This window comes from Tiliqua scincoides, chromosome 7 (assembly GCF_035046505.1).
Source record: "Tiliqua scincoides isolate rTilSci1 chromosome 7, rTilSci1.hap2, whole genome shotgun sequence".
Taxonomy (NCBI): domain Eukaryota; kingdom Metazoa; phylum Chordata; class Lepidosauria; order Squamata; family Scincidae; genus Tiliqua; species Tiliqua scincoides.
In genome coordinates this window covers 79,662,693-79,687,104 of record NC_089827.1, presented here as the reverse complement: position 1 = coordinate 79,687,104, position 24,412 = coordinate 79,662,693, and the positions used below count along the sequence as shown (strand labels likewise).

The 24,412-nt window shown below is 45.7% G+C and overlaps 2 protein-coding genes across 5 annotated transcripts in view; one reads left to right on the top strand and one right to left on the bottom strand.

The window, feature by feature from the left end:
• CPM (carboxypeptidase M) overlaps nucleotides 1–4,050 on the top strand; it is a 31,001-nt gene extending 26,951 nt beyond the window's left edge. Inside the window, exons 7-8 of the mRNA XM_066634526.1 lie at nucleotides 2,109–2,257; nucleotides 3,598–4,050. Of these exons, the coding sequence (XP_066490623.1) occupies nucleotides 2,109–2,257; nucleotides 3,598–3,834 (386 nt within the window). The 3' untranslated portion in view covers nucleotides 3,835–4,050. The remainder of the gene's footprint in view (nucleotides 1–2,108; nucleotides 2,258–3,597) is intronic.
• A 4,374-nt stretch (nucleotides 4,051–8,424) lies between these two features.
• Nucleotides 8,425–23,583, bottom strand: MDM2 (MDM2 proto-oncogene). Of its 4 annotated transcripts, none has more exons than XM_066633159.1 (11): nucleotides 23,208–23,583; nucleotides 20,117–20,191; nucleotides 17,486–17,619; nucleotides 16,650–16,699; nucleotides 16,288–16,350; nucleotides 14,664–14,731; nucleotides 14,498–14,561; nucleotides 12,900–13,063; nucleotides 11,899–12,054; nucleotides 10,996–11,073; nucleotides 8,425–9,277 (listed from the first exon to the last, which is right to left on the bottom strand). In XM_066633159.1, exons 1-11 carry the CDS (start codon nucleotides 23,289–23,291, stop codon nucleotides 8,741–8,743), a joined length of 1,473 nt encoding a protein of 490 aa, XP_066489256.1. In that variant the 5' UTR covers nucleotides 23,292–23,583; the 3' UTR covers nucleotides 8,425–8,740. The 4 variants fall into 4 exon arrangements, with proteins under 4 accessions (XP_066489256.1, XP_066489257.1, XP_066489258.1 ...); XM_066633160.1 differs by having other exon boundaries at nucleotides 14,498–14,558; nucleotides 23,208–23,581; XM_066633161.1 differs by lacking the exon at nucleotides 16,288–16,350 and having other exon boundaries at nucleotides 23,208–23,580.
• Between the last annotated feature and the right edge of the window lie 829 nt (nucleotides 23,584–24,412).

Genomic DNA, 24,412 nt, shown 5'->3' with positions numbered 1-24,412 from the left:
AGCACAACTCCTCTGTACAAAGAATGTTGAACATAACCCAAGCAGAAAACACCTTTTTTGCATTAAGATGCCTTGTTTACTGCAGGCTGCTTTGGTCTATGATGAGGTCATTTTTTCTAAATACTCAACAGTGGTCGCTTTTTAAAAACATGTACTTGGCAGGGGGTTTCTAGAAGTCCCAGAAGATAAAATTGCAATATGTCTTTAAAGTGTAACCATCTTGCTACCATCTGTTTTCAAAAATTATCCCCTTCAGATTTGATGAGCAAATAGCAGAATAAATGTTCTAGCTGTGACAGATAGAAGGTCAAACTCCCATGATATCATGAAGCTCAGGAAATAGGCAGTTACAGGTCACCATTTTTCAGTCTAACTCATGAACATAAACTTACAAGAATACCCTAACTCAGGGCTTATCAAACTGGGGTATCGTAACGCCCCAGCCTGAAGGCCCTGGCTTCTGCCCCCTTAAGGGGTGGGGTCAGTGAGGAGGCAGCGATGTGATTCCAAGGATTGTGTCGCTAAGGGGGCTGCAGGGGCTTGGCTGGACTTACCAGAACCTCCTGCAGCCTCCTGAGGATGCGAGGAGTCCTCCACAGAGTTCCCCAGGTCTTCAAAAGTGAAAATGGAGCAATTGCGCTCCGCATCTGATTTTGTGGAGGTGGAGTGTGATTGCTCTGCTTTCGCTTTTGAAGACCTGGGGAGCCCTGCAGATGCTCATGCAGGACTCCCTGCATCCCCGTGAGGCTGGAGGAGGTTCTGTTAAGTGCAGCCAATCCCCTGCAGTCCCCTTACCGACACGATCCTGGGAATCACATCACTGCCTTCCCCCGCACCTTTGCAAGGACTTATTGCCGAGCTTGAACTCCCTTGAACCTCTGCCCTAACTCACATGTAAATGCTGAGGAACTTGGGCTCAAACTACATCTTATGTGGAGTTCCACACAACTCCCCCCCCCCCCTCTCAACCACCAGCAGCTGCTGGAAACTGCATGAAGGAGTGTTGGAGCAATTCACTTTTTCCCTGCTATCTATCTGTCCTCTAAAAGATGGACCACCCTACACAATTATAATTTTGGCCCTTGATCAGCTTTGTCTAGCTCTTAGTTGGGTTAAATGGACCAAACCACAATAAATTCACTGTTCTGTGACACTGAGTTTCTGCCTGAGTAGCCCCACTGTCCTAATGAGAGTTGTTACCCCTAAGGAAGTGTCCACTCCCTAAACTTACTCCTTGAGTAGGAACTGTAGCTTTATGCCCTACCAGTATTTAAAGGGCAACCAACAAAATCCTGATCTGCAAATACTAGGTTCTTTGTGATACATTCTTCCATTTTGGTGCTCCACAAAAGCAAAGGAGCTATGCTGCATCAGACCAGAGGTCCATCAAGGTAAGTGTCCTGTTTCCCACACTGACCATCCAATGGTCTCAAGAAGCTCTCAAGACAATAATCTCCTGTTGCTTCTTCCCAGTCATGTGTACTGAGTCTAAACTTGGCATTTCCTCATTTCCTATTATAATAGCTATTGAGAGATTGATCTTCCCTGAATTTGCCTAATGCCTTTTAAAGCTATCTACATTAGAACCCCTGCTAACTGGGTAAGAGGCACTTTTTCAAGTGGGTGCTCCCCTTTTTAGCAGGGAGAGAGTAACTGGCCCACCTCCCCCCATCAGTGTCTTTTCTAGTGGCTGTCTGCTGCCGTTCTTTTTGCATCTTTTTAGATTGTGAGCCCTTTTGGGACAGGGAGCCATTAGTTATTTGATTTTTTTTCTCTGTAAACTGCTTTGTGAACTTTTAGTTGAAAAGTGGTATATAAATACTGTTAATAATAATAATAATAATAATAATAATAATAATAATAATAATAATAATAATATCACCATTGCCAGGTCTTGTGGCAGCAGACATTCACAGCTGGCATAGATTAGGAGGCCAGGAAAACATGTCTCTCGTGACTAGATTGTGATTGCTGTTGCCAAGAGGAGTCTGCCCACTTCACTATACTTCCTTGGCTGAAGCTGTTGTTTTTGAGTCACAAGCTGAAAAGCCAAGGAACTGGCTCCCTCTTGGTCCCCCACATCTATTAATTTCTTTCTTGCCCTGCAGGAGTAAAAGGTCGTGTTTTGGATAGGAATGGAAAACCTATTTCAGGTGCAATAGTGGAGGTTAAAGGAAAAGATCACAGATTTCCATACAGAACCAAGGAAACAGGAGAGTATTATCTTCTCCTCCTGCCTGGCGTCTATGAACTGAACGTAAGTCTTCTTACCCAGACCTCTGAGTTGCTGCTCTAGTTAAAAAATATAGCTAGGATCAATAGCGGCCCATGCAGAGCTTCTGTGCCCATGTAGGAGCTACAGCCAATTTTTTTCTTAAGAACATAAGAACAGCCCCACTGAATCAGGCCATAGGCCCATCTAGTCCAGCTTCCTGTATCTCACAGCGGCCCACCAAATGCCCCAGGGAGCACACCAGATAACAAGAGACCTGCAAGGCCTCCTGGGAATTGTAGTTTAAGAACATAAGAACAGCCCCACTGGATCAGGCCAAAGGCCCATCTAGTCCAGCTTCCTGTATCTCACAGCGGCCCACCAAATGCCCCAGGGAGCACACTAGACAACAAGAGACCTCATCCTGGTGCCCTCCCTTGCATCTGGCATAGCCCATTTCTAAAATCAGGAAGTTGCACATACACATCATGGCTTGTAACCCGTAATGGATTTTTCCTCCAGAAACTTGTCCAATCCCCTTTTAGAGGCGTCCAGGCCAGACACTGTCACCACATCCTGCGGCAGTTCTCTAGAGTTCGCAGGACCCACCAGCATATGTCCCGCTGTAACATAAAATAAGGTGTATCCAACCTGAACTTAGGAGGGGTCTTGTTTCCACAGCAACTTCAAGGAACAGTTTAAAAGGCCTGGGGCCGGGGAAAGGGCACAACATCCTCATCATTCACGTATTCAGTACATCTTTAGCGGCGCTGTTGCTGGATGCATTCATGGGGCATTCTAAGTTGTGGCAAAGATCGGGGCAACAGCTGTTAGTTGCTTCCCTGCCCCAGCTGTGGATGTTGTAGTGATTAAATCTTATGAAATTGGGCTGCTAGTCCCTTTGTTAAACATACCTCTGTGGGAATAAGGGTTAGAATTTTACCTCTGGTAATAGTTTAAATTAGACAACATACTGGATATGGTCTTACTTCAGTCCTACACTGGGGGCAGGGTGCCAAAATAATTTGTCATCATGTGGACAGTCAAATAAGGCCAGTCTTGGTACAAACCGAACATTAACAGGCCAAGTCATTCAATCCTCTCTCTTCCTCTTGGCCCACAACCAGCATTCTTCTGCCCCAGGTGTCTGCAGAAGAAATTTCCTCAGCCTGCTGAGCTGCATGCACTACATTAGGCAATGTGAAGAACCATTGACAATTTTGTGTAGAGTAGTGTCAGAGAAACCAGTAAGACAGTGAACTGAAGGTTCGAGTTTATAAGGCAGACTCATGTGCTCCACATCCACTATAAGAGATGCCAACAAACGATAAAACCATGCCAACAAACGATAAAACCGGTTTTTCTTCCATTCTGTTGGTCTACAGGTAAAAGTACCTCACTCTGGATCACTGCTTAGGACACTGCGGGTACCAGACGGCACAGAAAACTTCAGTGCCTTGAAGTATGATTTACGCTTCCCTAATGTGTCTGCCAGTACAGAGCCTGTTGCTTCCTGCCCTGAGACTGCGCTTTATTCTGAAGATTATAGCACATCAGCCACACTGAAGCCCTCCATTCATGGCCTGCTTTTTATTAGTACTTTTTATATAACATTCCGATAAACCCCCCAATTTGCATATGTGCTTTTGAAAATACTTGAACCAAAATTGTCTGCATACCTGAATATGACTTCAAAATGGACTTGATAATATTCTCTGGGCAATCAATAAATATTGGCTGTTTCAACACAATGTAATATTCTCTACACATCACCGACTGGAGAGAAAAAAATAGGTAGGTATGTTGTACTTGGACCAAAGTAGCTCCATAAAAATTTATTAGACAATGTTTGTATCAGGGCTACTAACTTTTCAGTAGGTTATAAATGTCTGAGACATTCAAGGATTACATTTAGTGACTCAGGAGCTGCTGTTGGATCTTCAAGAAGAGAACTATGACCAGTGCACAGTCTGGACTTGGTTGTGTTATTTTTTGTCTGTACCATGGGTAATCTATCAATTGCATCATACTTACATTGAGGAACGGAGTTTACAAGATCCTCTGCAAACTTTTTCAGATGAGTTGTGTGGTAAAACCCCCAAATTCCCACCTCCAGGAACAACTGGACAATTAGGGTAGATGGATGAAAAGTGGCATAGTGGTGATTTTTAAAGTGCAGGAACTCATTATGATACCCTCCCATAGCCACATCCCATTAAGACTATAAACCCCCCCCCCCCCCAAAAAAAAATCAACATTCTATTTCTTTGTTAGAGTATTTTCTTTTCCTGCCTCTTATTTCTACTTTGAAACATATTTTTTCTCCATTTAAAGAACTAGCTCATTGTATCCCAGGCTGTTGGAGTGGACTGCAGTTGTTTCAAACAAATGTACAAAAGTTAAAAAATTGGATATTGGAGTGCTGACCCCTGCCCTGTGTTCAACAATTTACTCTCACAATTGTAACCTTACTGTAACATAAGCTACATGCTGTTTCTCAAGTAACCTTTAGGAAAGATGGTGGCATAGTTATTAACTATGGCCCCTAGGCCAGCCATTTTCAACCACTGTGCCGTGGCACACTGGTGTGCCGTAAATGGTCCCCAGGTGTGCTGCGGGAGTTTGGTGGAGGGTCATTTATTAATAGGACCATTGGGGGATATGAGCCCCCCACCAGTAGCACAGTGTGCCTTGTCAACTGTCCAAAAACTGATGTGTGTGCCTGGACAATTTCAGTACCTTGTCAGTGTGCCATGAGATGAAAATGGTTGAAAATCACTGCCCTAGGCAAATTACTGTTTGCCTCTTGCTGTGCCTGATGCCTTTTTGCTGCTTAGGTCCTTTGGAAAAAGATTCAAAGGTGGTACCTGCGCATGCCTCCCCAACATCACCACTTCTGCTGTGTGAAAAGTTTTCAAGTTCCGTTCCCCCTCCTTCCCCCACTGCAGCCCTGGAGATGACAACACTATGTGCCCCTACAAGGTGGCAAGATCACATCAGAGGTCCCACTGCCTCCTGGGGCTTGAGCATGGAAGAACACAACTCCTGCTCTGATAATGGGGGGGGGGGGGGCCTTTGAAAAGCTCACGTAGATGGAGGGAAAAAGAATGGCTGCTAAATGGAAACAAGACAGGATGCAGCTTGAAGCCAAGATAGGAAGGAAAACAGCTAATAGCTGAAGCAGAGATGGGGAAAGAGACTAGCTCAAGAGGAGAAAGCCCACATCGCTTGTCTCTACATCATGGAGATGGAGCACATCTGGCAAAGGATCATGTCTTACATTCCTACACCTATGCCAGCTCTTATAGACTTGTATGCTGGAAGGGGGTGGAGGGAATGCCAAGAACAGTCTGCCTGGGTGGACAATGGCACCTCATGACATACAAAAGTTGCTTAGCTTAGCAGAGCCATGGCAGACAGTGCCACTCAGTTGGTCCAGGGGGCCAGAAATCAGTAAGACCTGGGCAAGGATTAGAGTGGACTTCACTCCAGGGCACTCTTGTAAGTGCTTCTGCAGCATCAGGCAGAAACTCTATAAGGCTTTCCCCAACTAGCTTATCAAATGAACTCAGGGCCCAATCCTATCCAAATTTCCAGCACTGATGCAACTGCAGTGCAGCCCCAAGGGAAGAAATGTTTCCTTCCCTTGAGGAGGCCTCCATGATTGCCCCCCCCAGTGTAGAATGCAATGCATGCCCCATTGGCACAATGCATCAGTGTTGGAAAGTTAGATAGGATCCAACCCTAATTCTGCAAGATATGGGTGATGGGGCAGGAGCCATGATGGGGGATGAAACCTGCCCCCTTTCATGCATCTGCTGCTGCCTAAGGAGATTCAGAGGCACCTCTTTGAAGTGTGCAAGACCCCCCAGGAGCCAGGAAAATTGGGGGCACTCAGTGGTGACAGGCTGGCAAGCCAAAGCAAATGCAGCCACAGCATACCACACAATTCAAAGGGTTGCAGTGTATCAAAAGTGGTGATTCCACTGTATTGACCTGGGACCCTGGAGAGTTGTTGTGGGGTGGAGGGTAGCACAAGGACTGGTGGATTTGGGAGCTGCTGTTACTTCAGCACATAGCCACCTCATGTACATCTGTCCATTTCTGCCTGGAACCCATAGCTTTCCTAAAGGCAGAGTGCATTTCAGAGTTAAGGACTGGACAGGAGAGTGGATGATGGCAAACCTCAAACCCGTTGTTCCCAATTTCCTGGGGAGTGATGTGTGCACCTTTGTGGAGCAGCAAAGGGCAGCAGCCTAGTGTGGCTGTTCCTCAAGTGGAAGAAGGACCTGCACCAGTCACCACTGATTACAAAAGGGGAGACACAAGAGCCATTTCCCCTACTACCCCAACAAAGGAATGCATCCCCTTGAAGATGAAACTTCTTGCCTCAGGCTCCAAAAAATAACAAATGGGGAAAATGGCTGTTACCCACAATACCCAGAAGCTGCATCTCTCTGCTTGTGCAAAGGCTCTCCTTCCTGCCCCATCACCCACCTTTGTGGGTAAGTCTTGCAGGGTCAGTTAAGTGATGCCGCAGGTGACCTGTGGTTATGTGAGAAGAGAAACTCACCATACTGCTCCTATTGGAGCTTCCAACAGTAATTCCTGCAGTTTCCCATTCCCCCCACCAGAGGGCCCAACAGAAATGCAGTTCAGCTGTACATTAAATGTCCCTTTACTTCAGAGTAGAGGGGAGTAGGCACCACATCCTTACCAAGTTTCTTTTAACTAGTGATTACAACTTATTCTTCTGACATTATCTACATATTCCAAAAATATCTGCATGCCAAGGGCTTGCCTGTGTTAGTCTGTTTTAATTCTGCAAGCTAGAAGTCAAAAATGCCCAAGTGATACACAGAAGGAAGGAAGTTCAAGCACATGTAATGTGCTCAATCTATATGCCTGCTTTAAAAACTGTATTTTGTTTAGTTGCTCCAGACTGTGATTCATCAATACACATTTGAATGCTCTTGAAGAGGTTCTGAAAAGCTCTTTTTATGCTGCTCTTTTCCAATAGTGCTATTGATGCATGTGCAGGTATGCATCGCTTGACAGGGATATGTTCCTCAAAGCCTGTCAGTAACCGATGGTGTCATTAAGCAACAGGTAAGCCAAATAAGCTCCCCAAGAGCGCCTACCCACCTCAAAGTGCTTCAAAATTCTTCCCTACCACCCCCCCTTTGGCCCTTTCTCACACTCAGAGGCTTTTGTGGTGCCTCAGCATTCTGAAAAGACTGCCAAGACATCCAACTGAGCAGTCATTCTTGGTTATTGTTTGAGTATCTTCTTCCCCAGCTGACTAGTAAACAAAATTAAGCTTTGAGCCAGTTCACTGGAACATGAAACTTAGCCAACTCCTCATGCCAAAAATTCAGAAGTGCAGGTAACGCCCCCCACCCCGGCCACCACCATCCATAAATCCCACATATAAAGCAGGGGTGATACCTATAGCAGTGGTTCTCACACATCATCGGAACCCACTTTTTAGAATGAGAATCTGTCAGGACCCACTGAAAGTGATGTCATGACCGGAAGTGACATAATCAAACAGGAACATTTTTAGCAATCCTATCCACACTTACCCAGGAGTAAGTCCCATCATTGTTAGAATATATATAGTAGCTTGTTAAAAGTACAGGTCTGTAACATTTCCCCAAATGAAGTCACATAACTTGGTAGCATCAAGTCTAATATATTAAAAATAAAATACTGAAATGAATGGGGACCCACCTGAAATTGGCTCGTGACCCACCATTTGAGAAACACTGGTCTACAGGTTATAAAATGCAGGGTAGCAGTTTGCAGAGTGAAGCAGAGGTAAGAATCTCTTAAGGCATGAGAGGAGAAAGTAAAAGAACTGAAAGAAGTACACAATCATAGCCTGATCTCTCAATCAGTTAGGAGACACTCAGTATTACATCAGGAACAGCCAAAGAGAGTAATTGGAAGACCTCCCCCCACAGCAGTGCCTTCCATAATGTTGCTTTGTTACCGCACTCTGTCCTGGCCTAAGGGACAGCACAGGGCCTATCAGCACCCATTTCCTCATAGATATTATTGAACTTGTACAGTGCTGTTGAATGCAGTGCTCAAATTTCCTGAACAGATCCCCTGAGTTATGAGTGGTATTACTGTGCACGCACACACAGTGTGCTCCTAATGGTTTTTGAATGCTGTAGCCCCCGTTTCTTTTTCAAATAAGAATATAGTTTATGGAAATAAGAGGTTTGCAATTTAATTCTACAAAATCAATATCTAATCACTGGCACTAAGCTCTGTCTTTTGTTAATCAGTATATGAAGCTACGTGGGATTGTCAAATTCTAGCAGAGGGGATTTTAAAAATGATAGGATTAAACTATCAATACAATTGCAACTTTTGTGTTTAAGTTTCCTTGGAAAAAAAATAATCATGAAGATATAAAAACTCTTCTGTAAACATTCAACATTTCTTCTCTTTTAAATAACTCTTGGGATTATTCCAAATGATGCTTGCAAAGTTTGTACAGTTCTGTCTGCCCTCTGGCTAGCAAAAATAAGTTAGTACAATCATCTCAATTGGCTGCCTGCAGACCGGACAGGGTTTATTCCTCTTCTTCAGTTTTTTGGCACAGGTGAAGCATGCCATGAGATGTCCTGTCCTGCCATGTACTATGCACCCATTCTTAGGGCGACTTTGACATATTACACAGGGCTCTACGCTGGAGAGAGGTAGCTGGGCATCAGAGCTTGCCTGGTCCTGACTTGGCTCCTTCTCAGATTCTTCTTGGCTGCTGCACAGCATACTGCTAGATGTGGATGGTTGTGAGTTTGCCTCACTCTCCTGAGATTCCAAGCTCTGCTCCAAGTCCTCCATTTCTTTATCTTCACTTATTTTCCCTTTCTTACAGTCAGGTACATCAAAGCCCTCTTCGGAATCAACTGTGGTGTTTTCAAGTTTGCTCTTGGTAGTTTTCTCAGACTTCTTATCAGGGAGCCAGTCTTCCCGAAGAGCCCAGCACCTGGGGCAATGGCGTGGAAGAGGTGGGTTCATCTCATTGCAGTTTGAGCATTTCCAGTAATCCTTTAAGTGAATAAGAAGGGAAAAAGTTAAGCCACCAAGTAGTCATGAAACTGTCATTTAAAGCAAAGAAAGGGCATAATCCAGTCCTCTGAACACAGGGCAGCTGTGCAGCTCATAAGAGGCACACCTGAAAGCCCACATGGGGGGGGAGACATGTTTACAGCAGCATTTCTCAAACTGTCGGTTTGCAGCTTGGGATGGTAGCAGAAAGCAGGTTGACTATGGAGATTAGTGCCTAGGAGTTAGTGTGTATGCACCCCTTCCCACTCAACACTTTCCCTTTACTGGACCAACTGCAGAATGGGAGGAAACTTTGGTAGTTTGCAGCCACTGCCACCATCCCAGGCTACAAACTACCAAGATTTCCTCTCATTCAGTTGCTGGTTCAGTAAAGGCAAAGTAGGGAGGCAGGAAGGGATGCATACACACTAACTACCAGGCCCTACTCCCCTTGGTCAGCCTGCCTTCTTCCCAGGCCTCTTTTCCCCAACCATGCTGTAAATATTTAAGAACAATCTCTTATCAGAGATTTAGAACCAGACAATTTATAATTGCTTCAATTTTTGTGCCAACTGTAATTATGGTTTGGTGTCAAAGGGTAGCATCCACAGCTTCCTTATTGAGGAGGAAGAGTTCTTAATCTAAAGCAGTGGTCTCCAAACTGCAGACTGCTGCTTGCAGAAAAAGGTGTCCCTGCGTGGTGCTTTCTGTTCCGCCACTGTCTTAGCTAATCACGTCAGAAATTTGTACTGGGCAGCCGCTTTCGCTGCCCACCACCCCAGCAGACTCTGTGCCCTGATTTCCTGAAGGAAGTGACTGCCTGGTGTGACTCTCTGACATGTTCGGCTCCAAAGATAAGATAGTGCAGTGTGCAACAGAAAGCACCATGCAGGGACGTCTTTTTCTCAATGCCTGATCCAGTCCAGGAGCCGACATTTGGCGCCTACTGATCTAGAGCAGAGGTGACCAAACCCTGGCCCTGGGGCCACTTGGGACCCTCAAGGACTCCCAATCTGGCCCTCAGGGAGCCCACAGTCTCCAATGAGCATCTGGCCCTTCGGAGACTTGATGGAGCCCACGCTGGCCAGACGCAACTTCTCTCAGCATGAGGGTGACTGTTCAACTTCTCACCTGAGCTGTGGGACGAGGGCTCCCTCTACTGCTTGCTGTCTCATGTCTGTGATGCAGCAGTGGCAGCAAAGGAAAGGCTGAACTTGCTTTGTGCAAAGCCTTTTATAGGCCTAGAGCTATTGCAAAACCTCCATTCATTCATATAAGTTCCACCTCTAATATATTCATTTATGTAAATTTATTCAAATTTGAAACGTAAGTTAGTTCTTTTTTCCCCCAGCCCCCAACACAGTGTCAGAGAGATAATGTGGCCCTCCTGCCAAAAAGTTTGGACACCCTGATCTAGAGGAAGGGGAAATATAAATGCTAACTAAAATTAGGGAAAGTTACATAATTGTAATTGGCTCCTGGGCACTGGCTGAATTTGGCCTTCCAACTCATCTTCAACTCATCATGAATGACTTCCCTGAGTTAGAGAGAAAGGAGCAACCTATTCCTACAGTCCAATACATGCAATATGTTACATACTTTTTAGCTTGTTCTTTTTAATTTTATTTACATGTGTTTCACAGCATAGTCCACTATAGATAGCAACAGTGTAAAGATACAAAAGCAGCAATTTTTTTCCAAGCCAAGAATTTACTTACAGCTAGTGAAATTTCAGGGTCATCATCAAATGAATCCATATCACTGTCTTCAGTCTGATATATGGTTACTTGATATATCTAATGGAAGAAGATGTTAACTTCCAATTAATCTTTAAAATATACAGAAAGTGCACATCTTTACAACTTTAGAGAGAGGCAAACTGTACTTGCACAAACATGATAACCTGCTTCCAACAACAACTAGATGTTGGGCTATAGATGGTGCCTGTACCCAAGGACAAGACTGCAACTGTTCTCTCTATCTTTAAAATCAATCATCTCACCAATGGTACCAATATGAATATTTCTACACAAACTTCCAAATAGAATTGAGATCTCAACTTGAATACTGGTAATTCTGGGCCAGCAAGACTATGTGTCTTCTCTGTAATGACCATGTTATTCAAGCTGGCATTATTCCAAATAATGCAACTGTTTTTGCTAAAGAGTGTGAAATTAGGGAGCCAGTAGATGGGCATGTGTGCATGAACATGCATGTTGAAGTAGCAGCTATGGAAGACAGACAAAACTGTACAGGACATCCATCAATCCCCACTACCTTCCTAATTTTGACTGTCAGAAAACCGTTTGCATTTTCTAAGTTTCTCAAAAAAATACAAAAGTAAGAAAAATTTTCACGAAAGCTTATGCTCAGCTTATGCTTCCCAAATGTAGTTTAGAGAACATGCTCTGCCTGCAAAAATGACAGATTCAATCCCTGGCATCTTCAGTTAAAAAGATGCAATCAGCAAGGTTGAGATGCAGTCAGTTGCATTAGCTATCTAGACAAAGAGCAACTCAACGTAAGACATACATATGTGTATGGAATCCTGACACAAATTGTTCATAGGCAATACTTTCTCCCACAGACATTCCAGCTAGCTTTGCTTTAAATGCACCTACCTCATCATCCTCATCTGTAAGTTCGAGCCCTTCTTCATTAGGGCTATAGTCATCTGAGCAGATAGATTCAACTTCGAACTCAACACTGAATTGATCAGACACTGAATCCTGGTCTAACCAGGCAGAGTTGTCGCTCATTGAACTGACACTATGGTCCTAAAATGACAACAACATAATATTCTTTTAATCAGCTTTTAACAGGAAGAATGAAGCCAAGGGCTCTGAAGACAATAAAGCAGTGATTCCTAAACTGTGAGTTGGGACCCATTGTTGGATCACAACCTGATTTTTGGTGGGTCGCCAAAGGGTGATGAATCAGATAGCCAATTGCCTCAAGCCTTGAGGCTATGCAAAAATCATTGTAGCTGCTAATTACGCTGCAAAGAGCTTGGCTCCTGTAGTTTGAGAGCAGGTGTAAACATAGGGAGATAAATGTTTTGAGGGTCTTTTTATGGTTGTTGTTATTTATTAATACATAATATTTTATTTCTTTCTAGATTTTTTTTTTATGTCTGGTAAACCTAGATGGATCCCGATAAGAGTGTCATTTTAAAAAATGGGTTCTTGTGCTAAAACGTTTGGGCACAACTGCCATGAAGTCTTGATGGTCATAGATTACTGAAGAATACATTCTTGAAATAAACAGAGAAAGGCAAGGAGCCACTTGAAATATTGAAAATAAATGAATATTGATATGGGACTAAAGCAGTGTTTCTCAACTAGTGGTACGGTGGTAGTTGAGGTGGTACCTGTGGTACTTACGTGACCACTTCAGAACCAACGGGTGACACACACAAATGTTCTTTGATAGGAAGAAATAACCTGACTCACAAAACTAGCACATTAGGGAGGAGGCTAGGTGATAATTCTTCTCCCTGAAATGCTATGTTTTCTACACAAGGTAGTATCTGATCATGGAATTCCCCCAGTTAGAATGCGCTTTTGGTTTTCGAGAGATTGACAGAGAATTGTTTCATCAATTAAAGCCCACCTCTACTTACTGGACTTGATGGAGAGGCTGTGGAACTGCTGCTGTTGCTTTGATCACAATATAAACCGCTTACAACACACCATGAGAGGCTGTCATCAAACGTGAGGGAAATGCTGTCTGACTTGTGCCGTTTTCTCTGCCTTTCATCAGTCGCCTCTTCCGACACGCTTTCTTCTAAAAGATTAACATGCACCTTTAGTAACAGAAGCGCCAACCAGGCTGCAACCGCTTATTGTCACACACATAGCAAGTCGGCATAAACAAAAGAACAAACTTTCAGTGATCTCAACACCAATACAAAAAAATGCGCTTCAGTGATTTGAAATATGAAGCATTGCCAGAGGAAGCGCTAGAGAAATAATTATTATTTGAAGTGGGGAAAAGCATGAAGGATTTCAACCATTCTGAACTCCATGATGGCAAGAGAGGGCAGGAAGCAGCAGGCACATACTGCGCATGTGGAACAACAGACTCCCTGCCAAGTAACTATAAAGGGAGGTCACTAGTTTTGAGGATGCTGCAAAAACCCAATGCCTATCAGCAGCTCCAAAGTGAGTCTTCTCTGCCCATCCCTTTTCTAACTGCATGTGCCTGTTGCATTTCCCAGCCCCATTTGAAAAAGGGAAAGGTTCCAGTTAATAATCCGAGTTCAAAATGTCCTTATCAGGGAGTTGGAAAGCCTCAAACCAAATTATTTATACAAGACCCAAGACCTCTGGTTTCAGTAACCCTTTACTTTTCAGCCATGCAACAACCCACTCCCCACTTCCTACTTCTACTATAGTGACTATTGAAATCTTCCCTGTGGATACCGAAATCCATGGATAATGAAATCCATGGGTTCCAACTCACAGAGGTTCCAGTCACGTCTGGGACGTCTTTAGTGGGTCCAGCTGCAGGTTCGGAACCCGTGGTTAGTCAAAACCGCAGCTCCCAGATCCAAGGATAAACAGGCTGGACCTGTATATCCACGGTAAAGTAAATATTGTGCATCCACAAAAATTTCAGTTTTCAAAAGTCTTAATTAATAAAGTTAGGTGAAATAATTATTCTGTTTTCACACAGACCAGTGACAAATCAGAATTCAATTTAAACCTTAAGGTTGTGTGGCCAGTAAGGATCAAAAGGTATGTCTACAAAATGAGCACCAAGACCCATGTGTCTATCACAAGCATCAGACAAGCAAGTTACCACTACCCAAGCTAATGTCCATATATAAACAGGCAGGGGACAATTTTTAATCCAAGAGGGGTTAACCCTTTTGGAGGCCATAGGCAGCAGCAACAGACTGTTTACAAAGAGGGGTCAATGGCTAGTGTGTGGGAGGAGACCTTAGGTAGAATAGTTTGTTGCACTGAGCTTTCATGAGATGATTCCACCTGGGACTTCCACCTGGAACTGAGGAATAGGAGGAAGCACGCAAGGGAAGTCAAGGAACAGGTAAATCCTAACATAGCCAACAAGCCAAGGAGATGTACGGGGACTAGATTCCCTCCCTCCACAGCAGTGATCCCTCCCAATCATAAAAAATACTGAAAGTTCAACAGGTTTTGAGCTCTTCTATGAACACTCAAACTGGTGAAATGCACACAACAGAAGTCTGCCTACCTGTTTCACTGTGTGCCCTTCTCCTTGAAGTAGTTGCTTCACTCGATTCTCGCATGGATTCCTGCTTAATAAAAACATTACATAAGCAAAGTGCCTTGCTTTCCTGCTCCAGAGGTTATATTTGTATTTTTTCAAGTGCAAGAATGTACTGTGTACTAAAAATTACCTTTATAGTATTCCGATTGTCTAGCTGGCACGTGGACTGATTCACAGATGTGTTAACAATATTACAGTCTTCAAAAGAAATACATATTGGAAGTCACCAATGAGGGACAGCAGGTGCATCAAACATTTCAGAGTAAAGAGTAAAACAAAGAAGCACAGTAACCTATACAAGACAGTAACTCCAGCTTATCCGATACTGTTTGTCACTTTACATATTGGATTAATCCTGACCTTCAGAACCTATTCTATTTTCATAGTTTAAAAATACAAATGTAAAAGCATTAGGAACTGATAGCAAGAACTTCTTCAGTAAACAATATCTGCGGGGGGGGGGGGGGGTCCCAAGGACCTCGGATATCATGCAAACCATACACATGATTCCCACATCATACATTACAACATTTTCATAGTTGCAGGCAGGAGTGCTCTGGAGACCGGAGTCCTGTTCAGATTAACAACCCAATCCTATGCTAGTTTAGCTCTGGCGCAGCAGCTGCTGTACTATTACTAGCAGTCAAATGTGCCATAAAGCACACTTGCAATGACTTGCGAGTAAGCAGTGATAGTGGGAAGGCCTGCACCATTCCGCTGGTGCTGGATCCAGGCTGCCAGCACCAAGTGGGGCAAGGGTAGGTAGAGCACAGGCAGAGAGGGGTGTTTGGGAAGGATGAAGGGGGATGGGTCAGGTCTGGGAGGGAGGCAGAGATGGCAGAGGAAAACCTGATCCTGGGCTTGAAAGCCCTACATGGGGCTTCTTGGACTTGCATCAGCAATTTAGCTGGCACAGATCTGAGTAGCCCCATTGTGCAGGCTGGGGTTCAACACAGGACAAGGGAACAAATGTTCCCTTACCCCAAGGTGTAAGGGAACTTGTGTCAACCTGCGCAATTTCAGTGCTGGAAACAACATGGACCAAGTGACCCTGCTGCACCAACGCTGAATACGATTGGGCTCTAAGAGTCTGAAGCAAAGATTTTTAACTTTCACTATTGTAACAAATGAAATTTGAATTATTTCCTCTCTCAAGCTTACACTGGTGCACATCAGTGTTCCTAGAAGCCATCAATCTATTTTGTGATTATTTGAAATATCCTAATAATCTAATTTTAATGTCCTATATTTAACCTCCTGATTTCAGGATGGGCAGCACTGAGGGCCACCAGATAATCCAAACTGTTTCTCTTAGGGCGCAATCCAGACTCACCCTTGGGCCAGCGCAAGTCCCTTGCACCAGCCCAGGAGGGTTGCAAACGTGCCATAAGACACGTTTGCACCTTGTTGAGAGTAGGCTGGGCCAGCGCGCAGACGTGCACTGGTCCGTGGAGGCTGAATTCAGCCTCTGTGCCGGTATAGGGAGCGAGGGTCAACGCAAGGCTATGGGGAGGGCAGGGAGGAGGCAAGAAGGAGGTGTTTCGGGACAGGGGGAGGACAGGAAGGAAGGAAGTGGCAGGACTGGGATCCGAGTGTTATGCCAGATCCTAGCCCCCATACCCAGGCAATGGGAGCAGCTTCAAGCCACTCTGCTCTCCTCGGACTTATGCTACTTCAGGAGGTGGTGCAAGTTCAAGGAGACCCATAAGGGCTGCAATGGCTTACCTGGGGTAAGGGGAAGAGTTTCTCCTTACCTTCAGCTGAGCCACTTTGGAGCACTGTCTTGCACTGGATACAGCACAAGCCTCCTGGCTTACCTGTTGCAGCGCAAGAGAGGATTGCGCTGTTAGACATTCAACTGTTCTATCATCATTAAAAGTGGATACACTTTCACCAAAACTTCTGCACATCCCAAGTCTGATCTCAGCTGAAGATCTAAGCATGCAACAGATTTACTGAAAGCATTTCTTGATTAAACTAAAGTCTGCTGCCAAATCCATCATCACTGCACATGTTACCTGCTATGTACTCTTAAAACTAACTTCAACAACAACAAACTAACAACTTTTTTCCTCCATTAATGATAAAATATCATCATTATGACAATCTAGCTTACCTTGCTTATTAATTGTAATCAGGTTTTTGGAAATCATCAAATATAATTGCCTTGGGAAAGATAAAGCAGAACTTAAGTTTTAAGGATAGAAATTGAGATATTCATATTTATTCTATGAAGCTGTCCTAAATAAAACTGATGAGATTCTGAAAGATATTAAAACATCTTCAGGATTGTAGGACTAAATGACAGTGTTGCTATATTTTTAACTGCCTTTTTATTTTTAATAGCAATTCACACACACACAAATTGTAAAGGTTAAGTTCCATTGTCACCACTTATCTCTGTGTCAGGAAAAGCTACACCTTCATAATTTCTGTGAATCAAGTTGCTGTTAAAGGCACAGTTTCACAGCCAGCATAAAAAGTAGATTCCAATATGCTTCTCTTATTCCGTGTTAACATCTTTCATTCTACTTCCTAATAAAGTATTGCAATTTTGGGGGAAATTGGGAAGCCTAACCCAGGTAGATCTCTAAAACAAAAACAACTAATGTCAGCTAGTAAGAGTCCTATTGCTTGGCAACAGTAATACAAAGGATTCTGTTCCAACTAAAAAGCTACCAGCCCATCCAGTTTACTGGTGACCCCTTGCAGGCTATGCCATTCCCAAAAGAAAAAAATGGAGATGGTTTTCCCCCGTGGGTAGTAGCTACATAAGGTATTCTACAAAATGATGGAAATCAGACAGTTGCAGGAACAAAAGGATACATGAGACAAAACATACAGACATTACCTCCAGGACACTTGTACCTGGCATTTGGGATTGTGCCAACAAAGCTGCAGGCTAATACATGGGGTGTGCATTTAATATCAAGTTTTAAGAAACATCCTTACCTGTGCTCTTTTACAGAAAAACTCTGAACTCCAAAGAGATCACCAAGAAGATCATTTGCACAGTGGACAATATGCTGCTGTTTTTCATCATAAAGATGCTTAGACATAATATATTGACCAATATAGAACATCACCTGTAACAGCAAACATCAAAACTGTTGAGATTTATCATACAGAAGGAATAGAGTTTGTAGTGCGTTTCTGCTAGGACTGCTCACAACAATACACATTTATACCAGAAACCCGGAATGTTTCCAACTTTCCACCACAAACATGATATAGCAACAGAATATAGGTAGAGACTAAATAAGCAGGCAGGGCCACGCAGGTAAGAGGAAGGTTTCTAGGAGGACTGGAAACCCAGCAATAACACGTGATGTGATGATATCACATCAATGCCAAACTTCTGGGTTGCTGAGCTCCACAATGACCGACGTCACCCCTACAATACCGCTGCAGTCAGTATTACAGTAATCTAGAAAAAGGGGTGGCCAAACTTTCATCTTTAGGGAACATGGACCTTTAACAATTGTATAGAAGAGGGAATTTCAGTTGGTGCAGCTTGTCAACTCACATGACAAGCTGCATCTGCTGAAATTCCCTCTCCTACACAATTGTTAAAGGTCTAGAATGCCTATTCCCCTGGGGGCTGGGAATAAGAATAGGCCCTCAGTTTGGCTGTACTTGTCGTAAGAGGTGACTAAACAGCCACCGGGTAGATGGGACTCGTCAGCCTGGGAAGGCAGCTCATCTGAGAGAAGGAAAACTCTGATCCCAAACCTCCACTGCCTTGTGGCTACATCCAGTTATGGAAAAGGCTTCAGGAGTCAACCTCGAGGCAAAATCCAGAGCCGGAGTCCCTGAGGCAGTTCATGGCTGAACACAGTCACGTTCTGGAAACTCCTGTAATGCCGCTGGAACCTACTATATTGGCCTCTGCCTTTCCATTGGACCATTTCAGCGACATGGAGAGGGGGGGATTTGCTGCATGGGTAACAGCCTATCCTCCATACCTACTTTACCCAGGCTTCGCGCACTGTAGAGGACACTCTGTTCCAGAACCACCATTCAGAGCGTGACACCATAGTCTTAAGAACATAAGAACAGCCCCACTGGATCAGGCCATAGGCCCATCTAGTCCAGCTTCCTGTATCTCACAGCGGCCCACCAAATGCCCCAGGGAGCACACCAGATAACAAGAGACCTCATCCTGGTGCTCTCCCCTACATCTGGCATTCTGACTTAACCCATTCCTAAAATCAGGAGGTTGCGCATACACATCATGGCTTGTACCCCATAATGGATTTTTCCTCCAGAAACTCGTCCAATCCCCTTTTAAAGGCGTCTAGGCTAGACGCCAGCACCACATCCTGTGGCAAGGAGTTCCACAGACCGACCACACGCTGAGTAAAGAAATATTTTCTTTTGTCTGTCCTAACCCGCCCAACACTCAATTTTAGTGGATGTCCCCTGGTTCTGGTATTATGTGAGAGTGTAAAGAGCATCTCCCTATCCACTCTGTCCATCCCCTGCATAATTTTGTATGTCTCAATCATGTCCCCCCTCAAGCGTCTCTTTTCTAGGCTGAAGAGGCCCAAACGCCGTAGCCTTTCCTCATAAGGAAGGTGCCCCAGCCCCGTAATCATCTTAGTTGCTCTCTTTTGCACCTTTTCCATTTCCACTATGTCTTTTTTGAGATGCGGCGACCAGAACTGGACACAATGCTCCAGGTGTGGCCTTACCATAGATTTGTATAACGACATTATAATACTAACCGTTTGGTTCTCAATACCCTTCCTAATGATCCCAAGCATAGAATTGGCCTTCTTCACTGCCGCCGCACATTGGGTCGACACTTTCATCGACCTGTCCACCACCACCCCAAGATCTCTCTCCTGATCTGTCACAGACAGCTCAGAACCCATCAGCCTATATCTAAAGTTTTGATTTTTTTGCCCCAATGTGCATGACTTTACACTTACCGACATTGAAGCGCATCTGCCATTTTGCTGCCCATTCTGCCAGTCTGGAGAGATCCTTCTGGAGCTCCTCACAATCACTTCTGGTCTTCACCACTCGGAAAAGTTTGGTGTCATCTGCAAACTTAGCCACTTCACTGCTCAACCCTGTCTCCAGGTCATTTATGAAGAGGTTGAAAAGCACCGGTCCCAGGACAGATCCTTGGGGCACACCGCTTTTCACCTCTCTCCATTGTGAAAATTGCCCATTGACACCCACTCTCTGCTTCCTGGCCTCCAACCAGTTCTCAATCCACGAGAGGACCTGTCCTCTAATTCCCTGACTGTGGAGTTTTTTCAGTAGCCTTTGGTGAGGGACCGTGTCAAACGCCTTCTGAAAGTCCAGATATATAATGTCCACGGGTTCTCCCGCATCCACATGCCTGTTGACCTTTTCAAAGAATTCTATAAGGTTCGTGAGGCAAGACTTACCCTTACAGAAGCCATGCTGACTCTCCCTCAGCAAGGCCTCTTCAGAGAGTGAAGGATGCCAACAAGAGAATGCCTAAAGTCAAAAGTTTGCCTACCCCAATCTAGAATTTTGGTTCAATTGATGAACAAAATCAAAGTAACAAATTCTTATTCCTATATTTACTGCAAGAATGTGACTCACCTCCTTCATAGTAAAAGTCTCTTTTTCTGCACCAGCTAACTTTAGAAGTTTCAACAGCAAGGGTTTGGGTTTAACCTGAAAATATAGGCAAAGATGTCGTTTATTTATAATGGGTACATTCCTGCTCAAGAAACGGAAGAGTTTGAAAAATTACAATCTTGTCTCGCAATTTTTTAAACAGACCCATTTCTCGTACCACAATAGCTACAAATTCTTCAAAAATCATCTGCCCAAGATAACATTTTTGTAGGAGGAGGTGATGCCTTGCACCCTGAAGATGGCAATTACTGTGACATGCTCCATATGAGGTTGCCCTTGAAGATTGAGATGCAAATAGTGCAGAATGTGGTGGCCTGGGTCATTACTAGAGCTCGGTGGTTTGTTGGATTGCTGCTTCAGCTACTACACTGACTGCCCATTTATTACCCGATCTAATTCAAGGTGCTGCTATTGACCTTTAAGGGCATTCATGGTTTGGGTCCAGATTATCTGAGGGACCACCTTCTTCCATACATTCCAGCCAACCCTCTTAGGTCATCCAAGGGGGCTCGCCTACAAGTGCCGCCTCAGTCCCAAGTTAGAGGGTGGTGGTGCGGGGTTGAGCCTTCTTCGGAGTGGTACCACAATTATGGAACTCCCTAGTAGGAGAATTAAGAACTACCGCCTCCCTCATGGCTTTATGCCGAGGGTTCAAAATGTGTTTGCTTCATCTGGCATTTGAGTGATGGGTTGATGTCTGCTTTCTGTGCTTCTCTAATGCTTTGGTTCAAATAGTTCCCCGCCCGCATGGTTTTAGTGTTCTTATTAATTATCTTATCTATTATTTTTACTTATTGTACATTTTAGTGTGGAACTTGTAAGCCACCTATGGCATTTGCTTCAGCATGGGAATGGCAGAATATAGATCTTTTAAGAAATAAACCACCGGCAAAGTGATTCACATTTAGCTTTAAAAACACACAGGCACGTTGAAAAATTCACACCCATAGTCAATACCAATTAACTTGTTACACCCCTACTTTCAGAACTATAAAATTAAAATCCATTCACACATTTCCAAAGATGGAAATCTTTTCTGGTAAGTGGAGAGAGTAATGTTTGTGTGCCACTCTACTCATATAGAGTTAGATGGAGCACAGCTGTTAGCAGAGAGACACTCCAGTACAACTGGTAATTCCTGTTCAAGTAAAGTAACTCCCAAACCTTCCCATCTGCCCCTTCCATCTTCCCTACCCCCTGGGAATAGAGGTTCAACTCCTAGCCCAGTCTTGCAGGGAACACCACAGAATGCTAAGAAGGGTGCGGTACTGAGCTGTGTGTATAAACATAACTCCAACATGTAAATTATTGTACAAGCTGTCATTTTGTGACTGGCTGTGTCTGTCTAAGCCCCATTTCCATACTGGTAGCTCTCAAGGTTCTGACCAAAAAAAGGGGTCTGAGATGCCTAAAATCTGTCATCCCTGTAATACAAGCACTAAGTGCTCATCCATACAAAGGCAGGTCCAATTCATCCAATAGCCCCATTTTTAAAGAGGGAAAGCTTTATACAAATCACTCCTTTATGCAGTGGTGTAGCTATAGGGGGTGCAAAGTGCTAAGTTTTGCAGAGCACCTCACCGCAGCAGGCATATGCCTCCATTTTGCTCCCCCCACCTGGAATGGCTCCGAATAGGAGGGGTCGCTTGCATGTTCCAGTGAGGCGCCCTGCAAAACAGTGCTTTGCACACTGCAGTTAGTCTCCCTGCCAAATTTAGTGCTTTGCCCCCCATAGCTATGACACTGCCTTTCTGTATACAAATATGATATGTGGCACACATCAATTTACACACGCAGGAGGAAATCTGAGGTGACCAAATCAGCCCCAAAAAACCCACTCTAAAGTCACCCGATATGTTTGAAGTTAACTGAGATAGAATAGTAATGATTGCATTGCATTTCCTGATATCTCAGCAAGGAAGAATGCTAAACATAGGGCCCAATCCTATCTAATTTTCCAGAACCCATGCAGCCACAATGCAACCCCAAGGTAAGGGAACTAATGCTCCCTTACATGAAGGAGGCCTCCATGACTGCATTCCCATTGCAGGGTGCAGTGCACTCCTTGTTGGCATGGTCACATTGGTGCTGGAAAGTTGGATAGGATTGGGCCCACACTTGTTACAGTATTTTTAAAATGAAAGCTGGAGTTTCATGGCTGCAGCCCTGATGGAGGCAGATGTACAGGTACTGCGACTACACAGACTAGATTCCTAGTCAGGTGAGCTGCAGCCTGCCAGGGTTCCAGCCTAAAGAAATGCAGCTAAGGTAAGACTTCCACATGCTCTTAGGATGCAGTCCTAAGGAACCTAAGTCCTGAGGATGCAGTCCTAAGACTTCCACAAAGGCTCTTAGGATGCAGTCCTACACAGTGGCATTGCTAGGTGGTGTGGGGCTGCACTGGGTGATGTGCATGGGGGGGATGGTAGCACCACTACTGGCCAAAACTTTTAGCATTACTGTGCCCACCACCCAGGGCACTGCCCTGCCCACTGTACCAGAGGAGGTCCATCACAGGGTGACAAGCTGGCCTCCTGCTCCGGGTGCTGCAAGCCCCAGTGACTCCACCGCTCCTATCCACACCTTCCTGGGAGGAAGCCCTACTGCAGAGAGGTGCCCAGCTGTGTGGCAGGGGCTGGAGGAGCTTCGGTTCTGAAGCCAGGCTGCAGTGCTAGCCCTGCTGACCCGGGAGTAAGCCCTGCGGGCGAGACTCCCGAGCAGACCCGTCGAAAGATCTGGGGCTTGAGGCTGCTGTCCTGGGAGTGAGTCCCAGTGACTAGAGTGGGGCTCTGAGTCTGCCATCCTGTGCATGCCTTCCTGGGAGTAAGCCCCAGTGGACACAGTGGGACTTGCCTCTGAGTAGACCCGTACAGGATGGGCTGTCACCCGGGCACATCCCCCGGGAGTAGGCCCACTGACTGTAATGGAACCTCCTGCTGCGCGGGGGCTCCGAGGCTGCCACTGCAGCCACACTTGCCAGGGGGTGAGCCCGTGGCCTAGAGCGGGGCTTGCTTCGGAGCAGCCCTGCCCCTCTCCCGCCCGCAATACTGACCAGGGCCTCGCGCTCCGTGGGGCCGGCGCCGGAGGGGCCCGCGGACGGCTGCTCGGGGGTGGCGGCCATCTTCGTGCTGCACATGGGCTTGCGGAGGGAGAACCGGGCAGTCAGCGAAGACGAGGACGGGTCCGGGTCCGTCCGGGTCCGGCGGGCTTAAGTAGCGCCGCCTGCGGGGCAAGCCCGGGCTTAGCTCCCCACCGGCCGCGGCCAGGCATGCCCGAGCATGACCCGCGCTGACTCAGGCCGAGCGGCGGCGGCGACTACGCCCGCCCCTCCCAGGCCCGGCCCGGCCTCCCGGCGGCCTCCGCCTCTGCCTCACCCGCGCGCGCGCGGCCTCCCTCCTCCGGCGGCGAAGAGGCCGGCAGGGCCCACTCCCGCGCGGCGCGGCCCCGCCGGCCCTCAGGCGCCGCTCCGCCGACGCCGCTTCCGCCAGTGCCCTGGCGACCGCGCCCCACGCCTGGCTCTGACGGAGCCCCGGCCCGGCCCGCCTCGCCTCCCCACTGGGACGGGCTCGCTCCTGAGGGACGCGCGGAGGACTCCAGCGGGCTGAGCAGGCGGCAGGAGCCGCTCCCCTCCTTTGGTCCTCACAACAGCCCTGTGAGGGAGGCCAGGCTGAGAGAAGGTGACTGGCCCAGCGGAGGGGATTCGCACCCGGATCATCCAGGTCCAAGTCCACCTCCCAAACCAGACACCAGTTAATGCACCTGTGCGGCTCAGTTCCACTTTCCAGAGGGTTCAATGGGGCATTTTGGCTGGCCCTGGCTCGCCCAGGGGGGATTCGAACCTGGATCTGCGATTCCCCATGAATAAGATTTGTGGGTTGATTCTGGTGGAAAGCACCTTGTGAGCTGCTCTGTTGGAAAGCAGTTGGCGCTTGTCATGAAGCAGGGCTTGGCGCACTCAGCGCTGTTCCATCACACCTGGTAGAACACCTGGACTGCATCGGGGCCACAGCAATGACCGCTGGTCAACTGCAGAAAGCAACTTCACTGGGAACAGTTTACATTACGCGTTTATAGGATAAAAACAAGACATCCCAGATCCTTGGGAAGGACTCGATGCCTGGATAAAAGCAGTCGTTAACACCTGTCTGACTGTGCAAAAATCTCATCATAATAATATTCCATAAGAATAATTAATAATTATTAAGATTAATAAGGGGTTAATTAATAACCGAGCTAAACAAGCGCATTGGTAAAGCA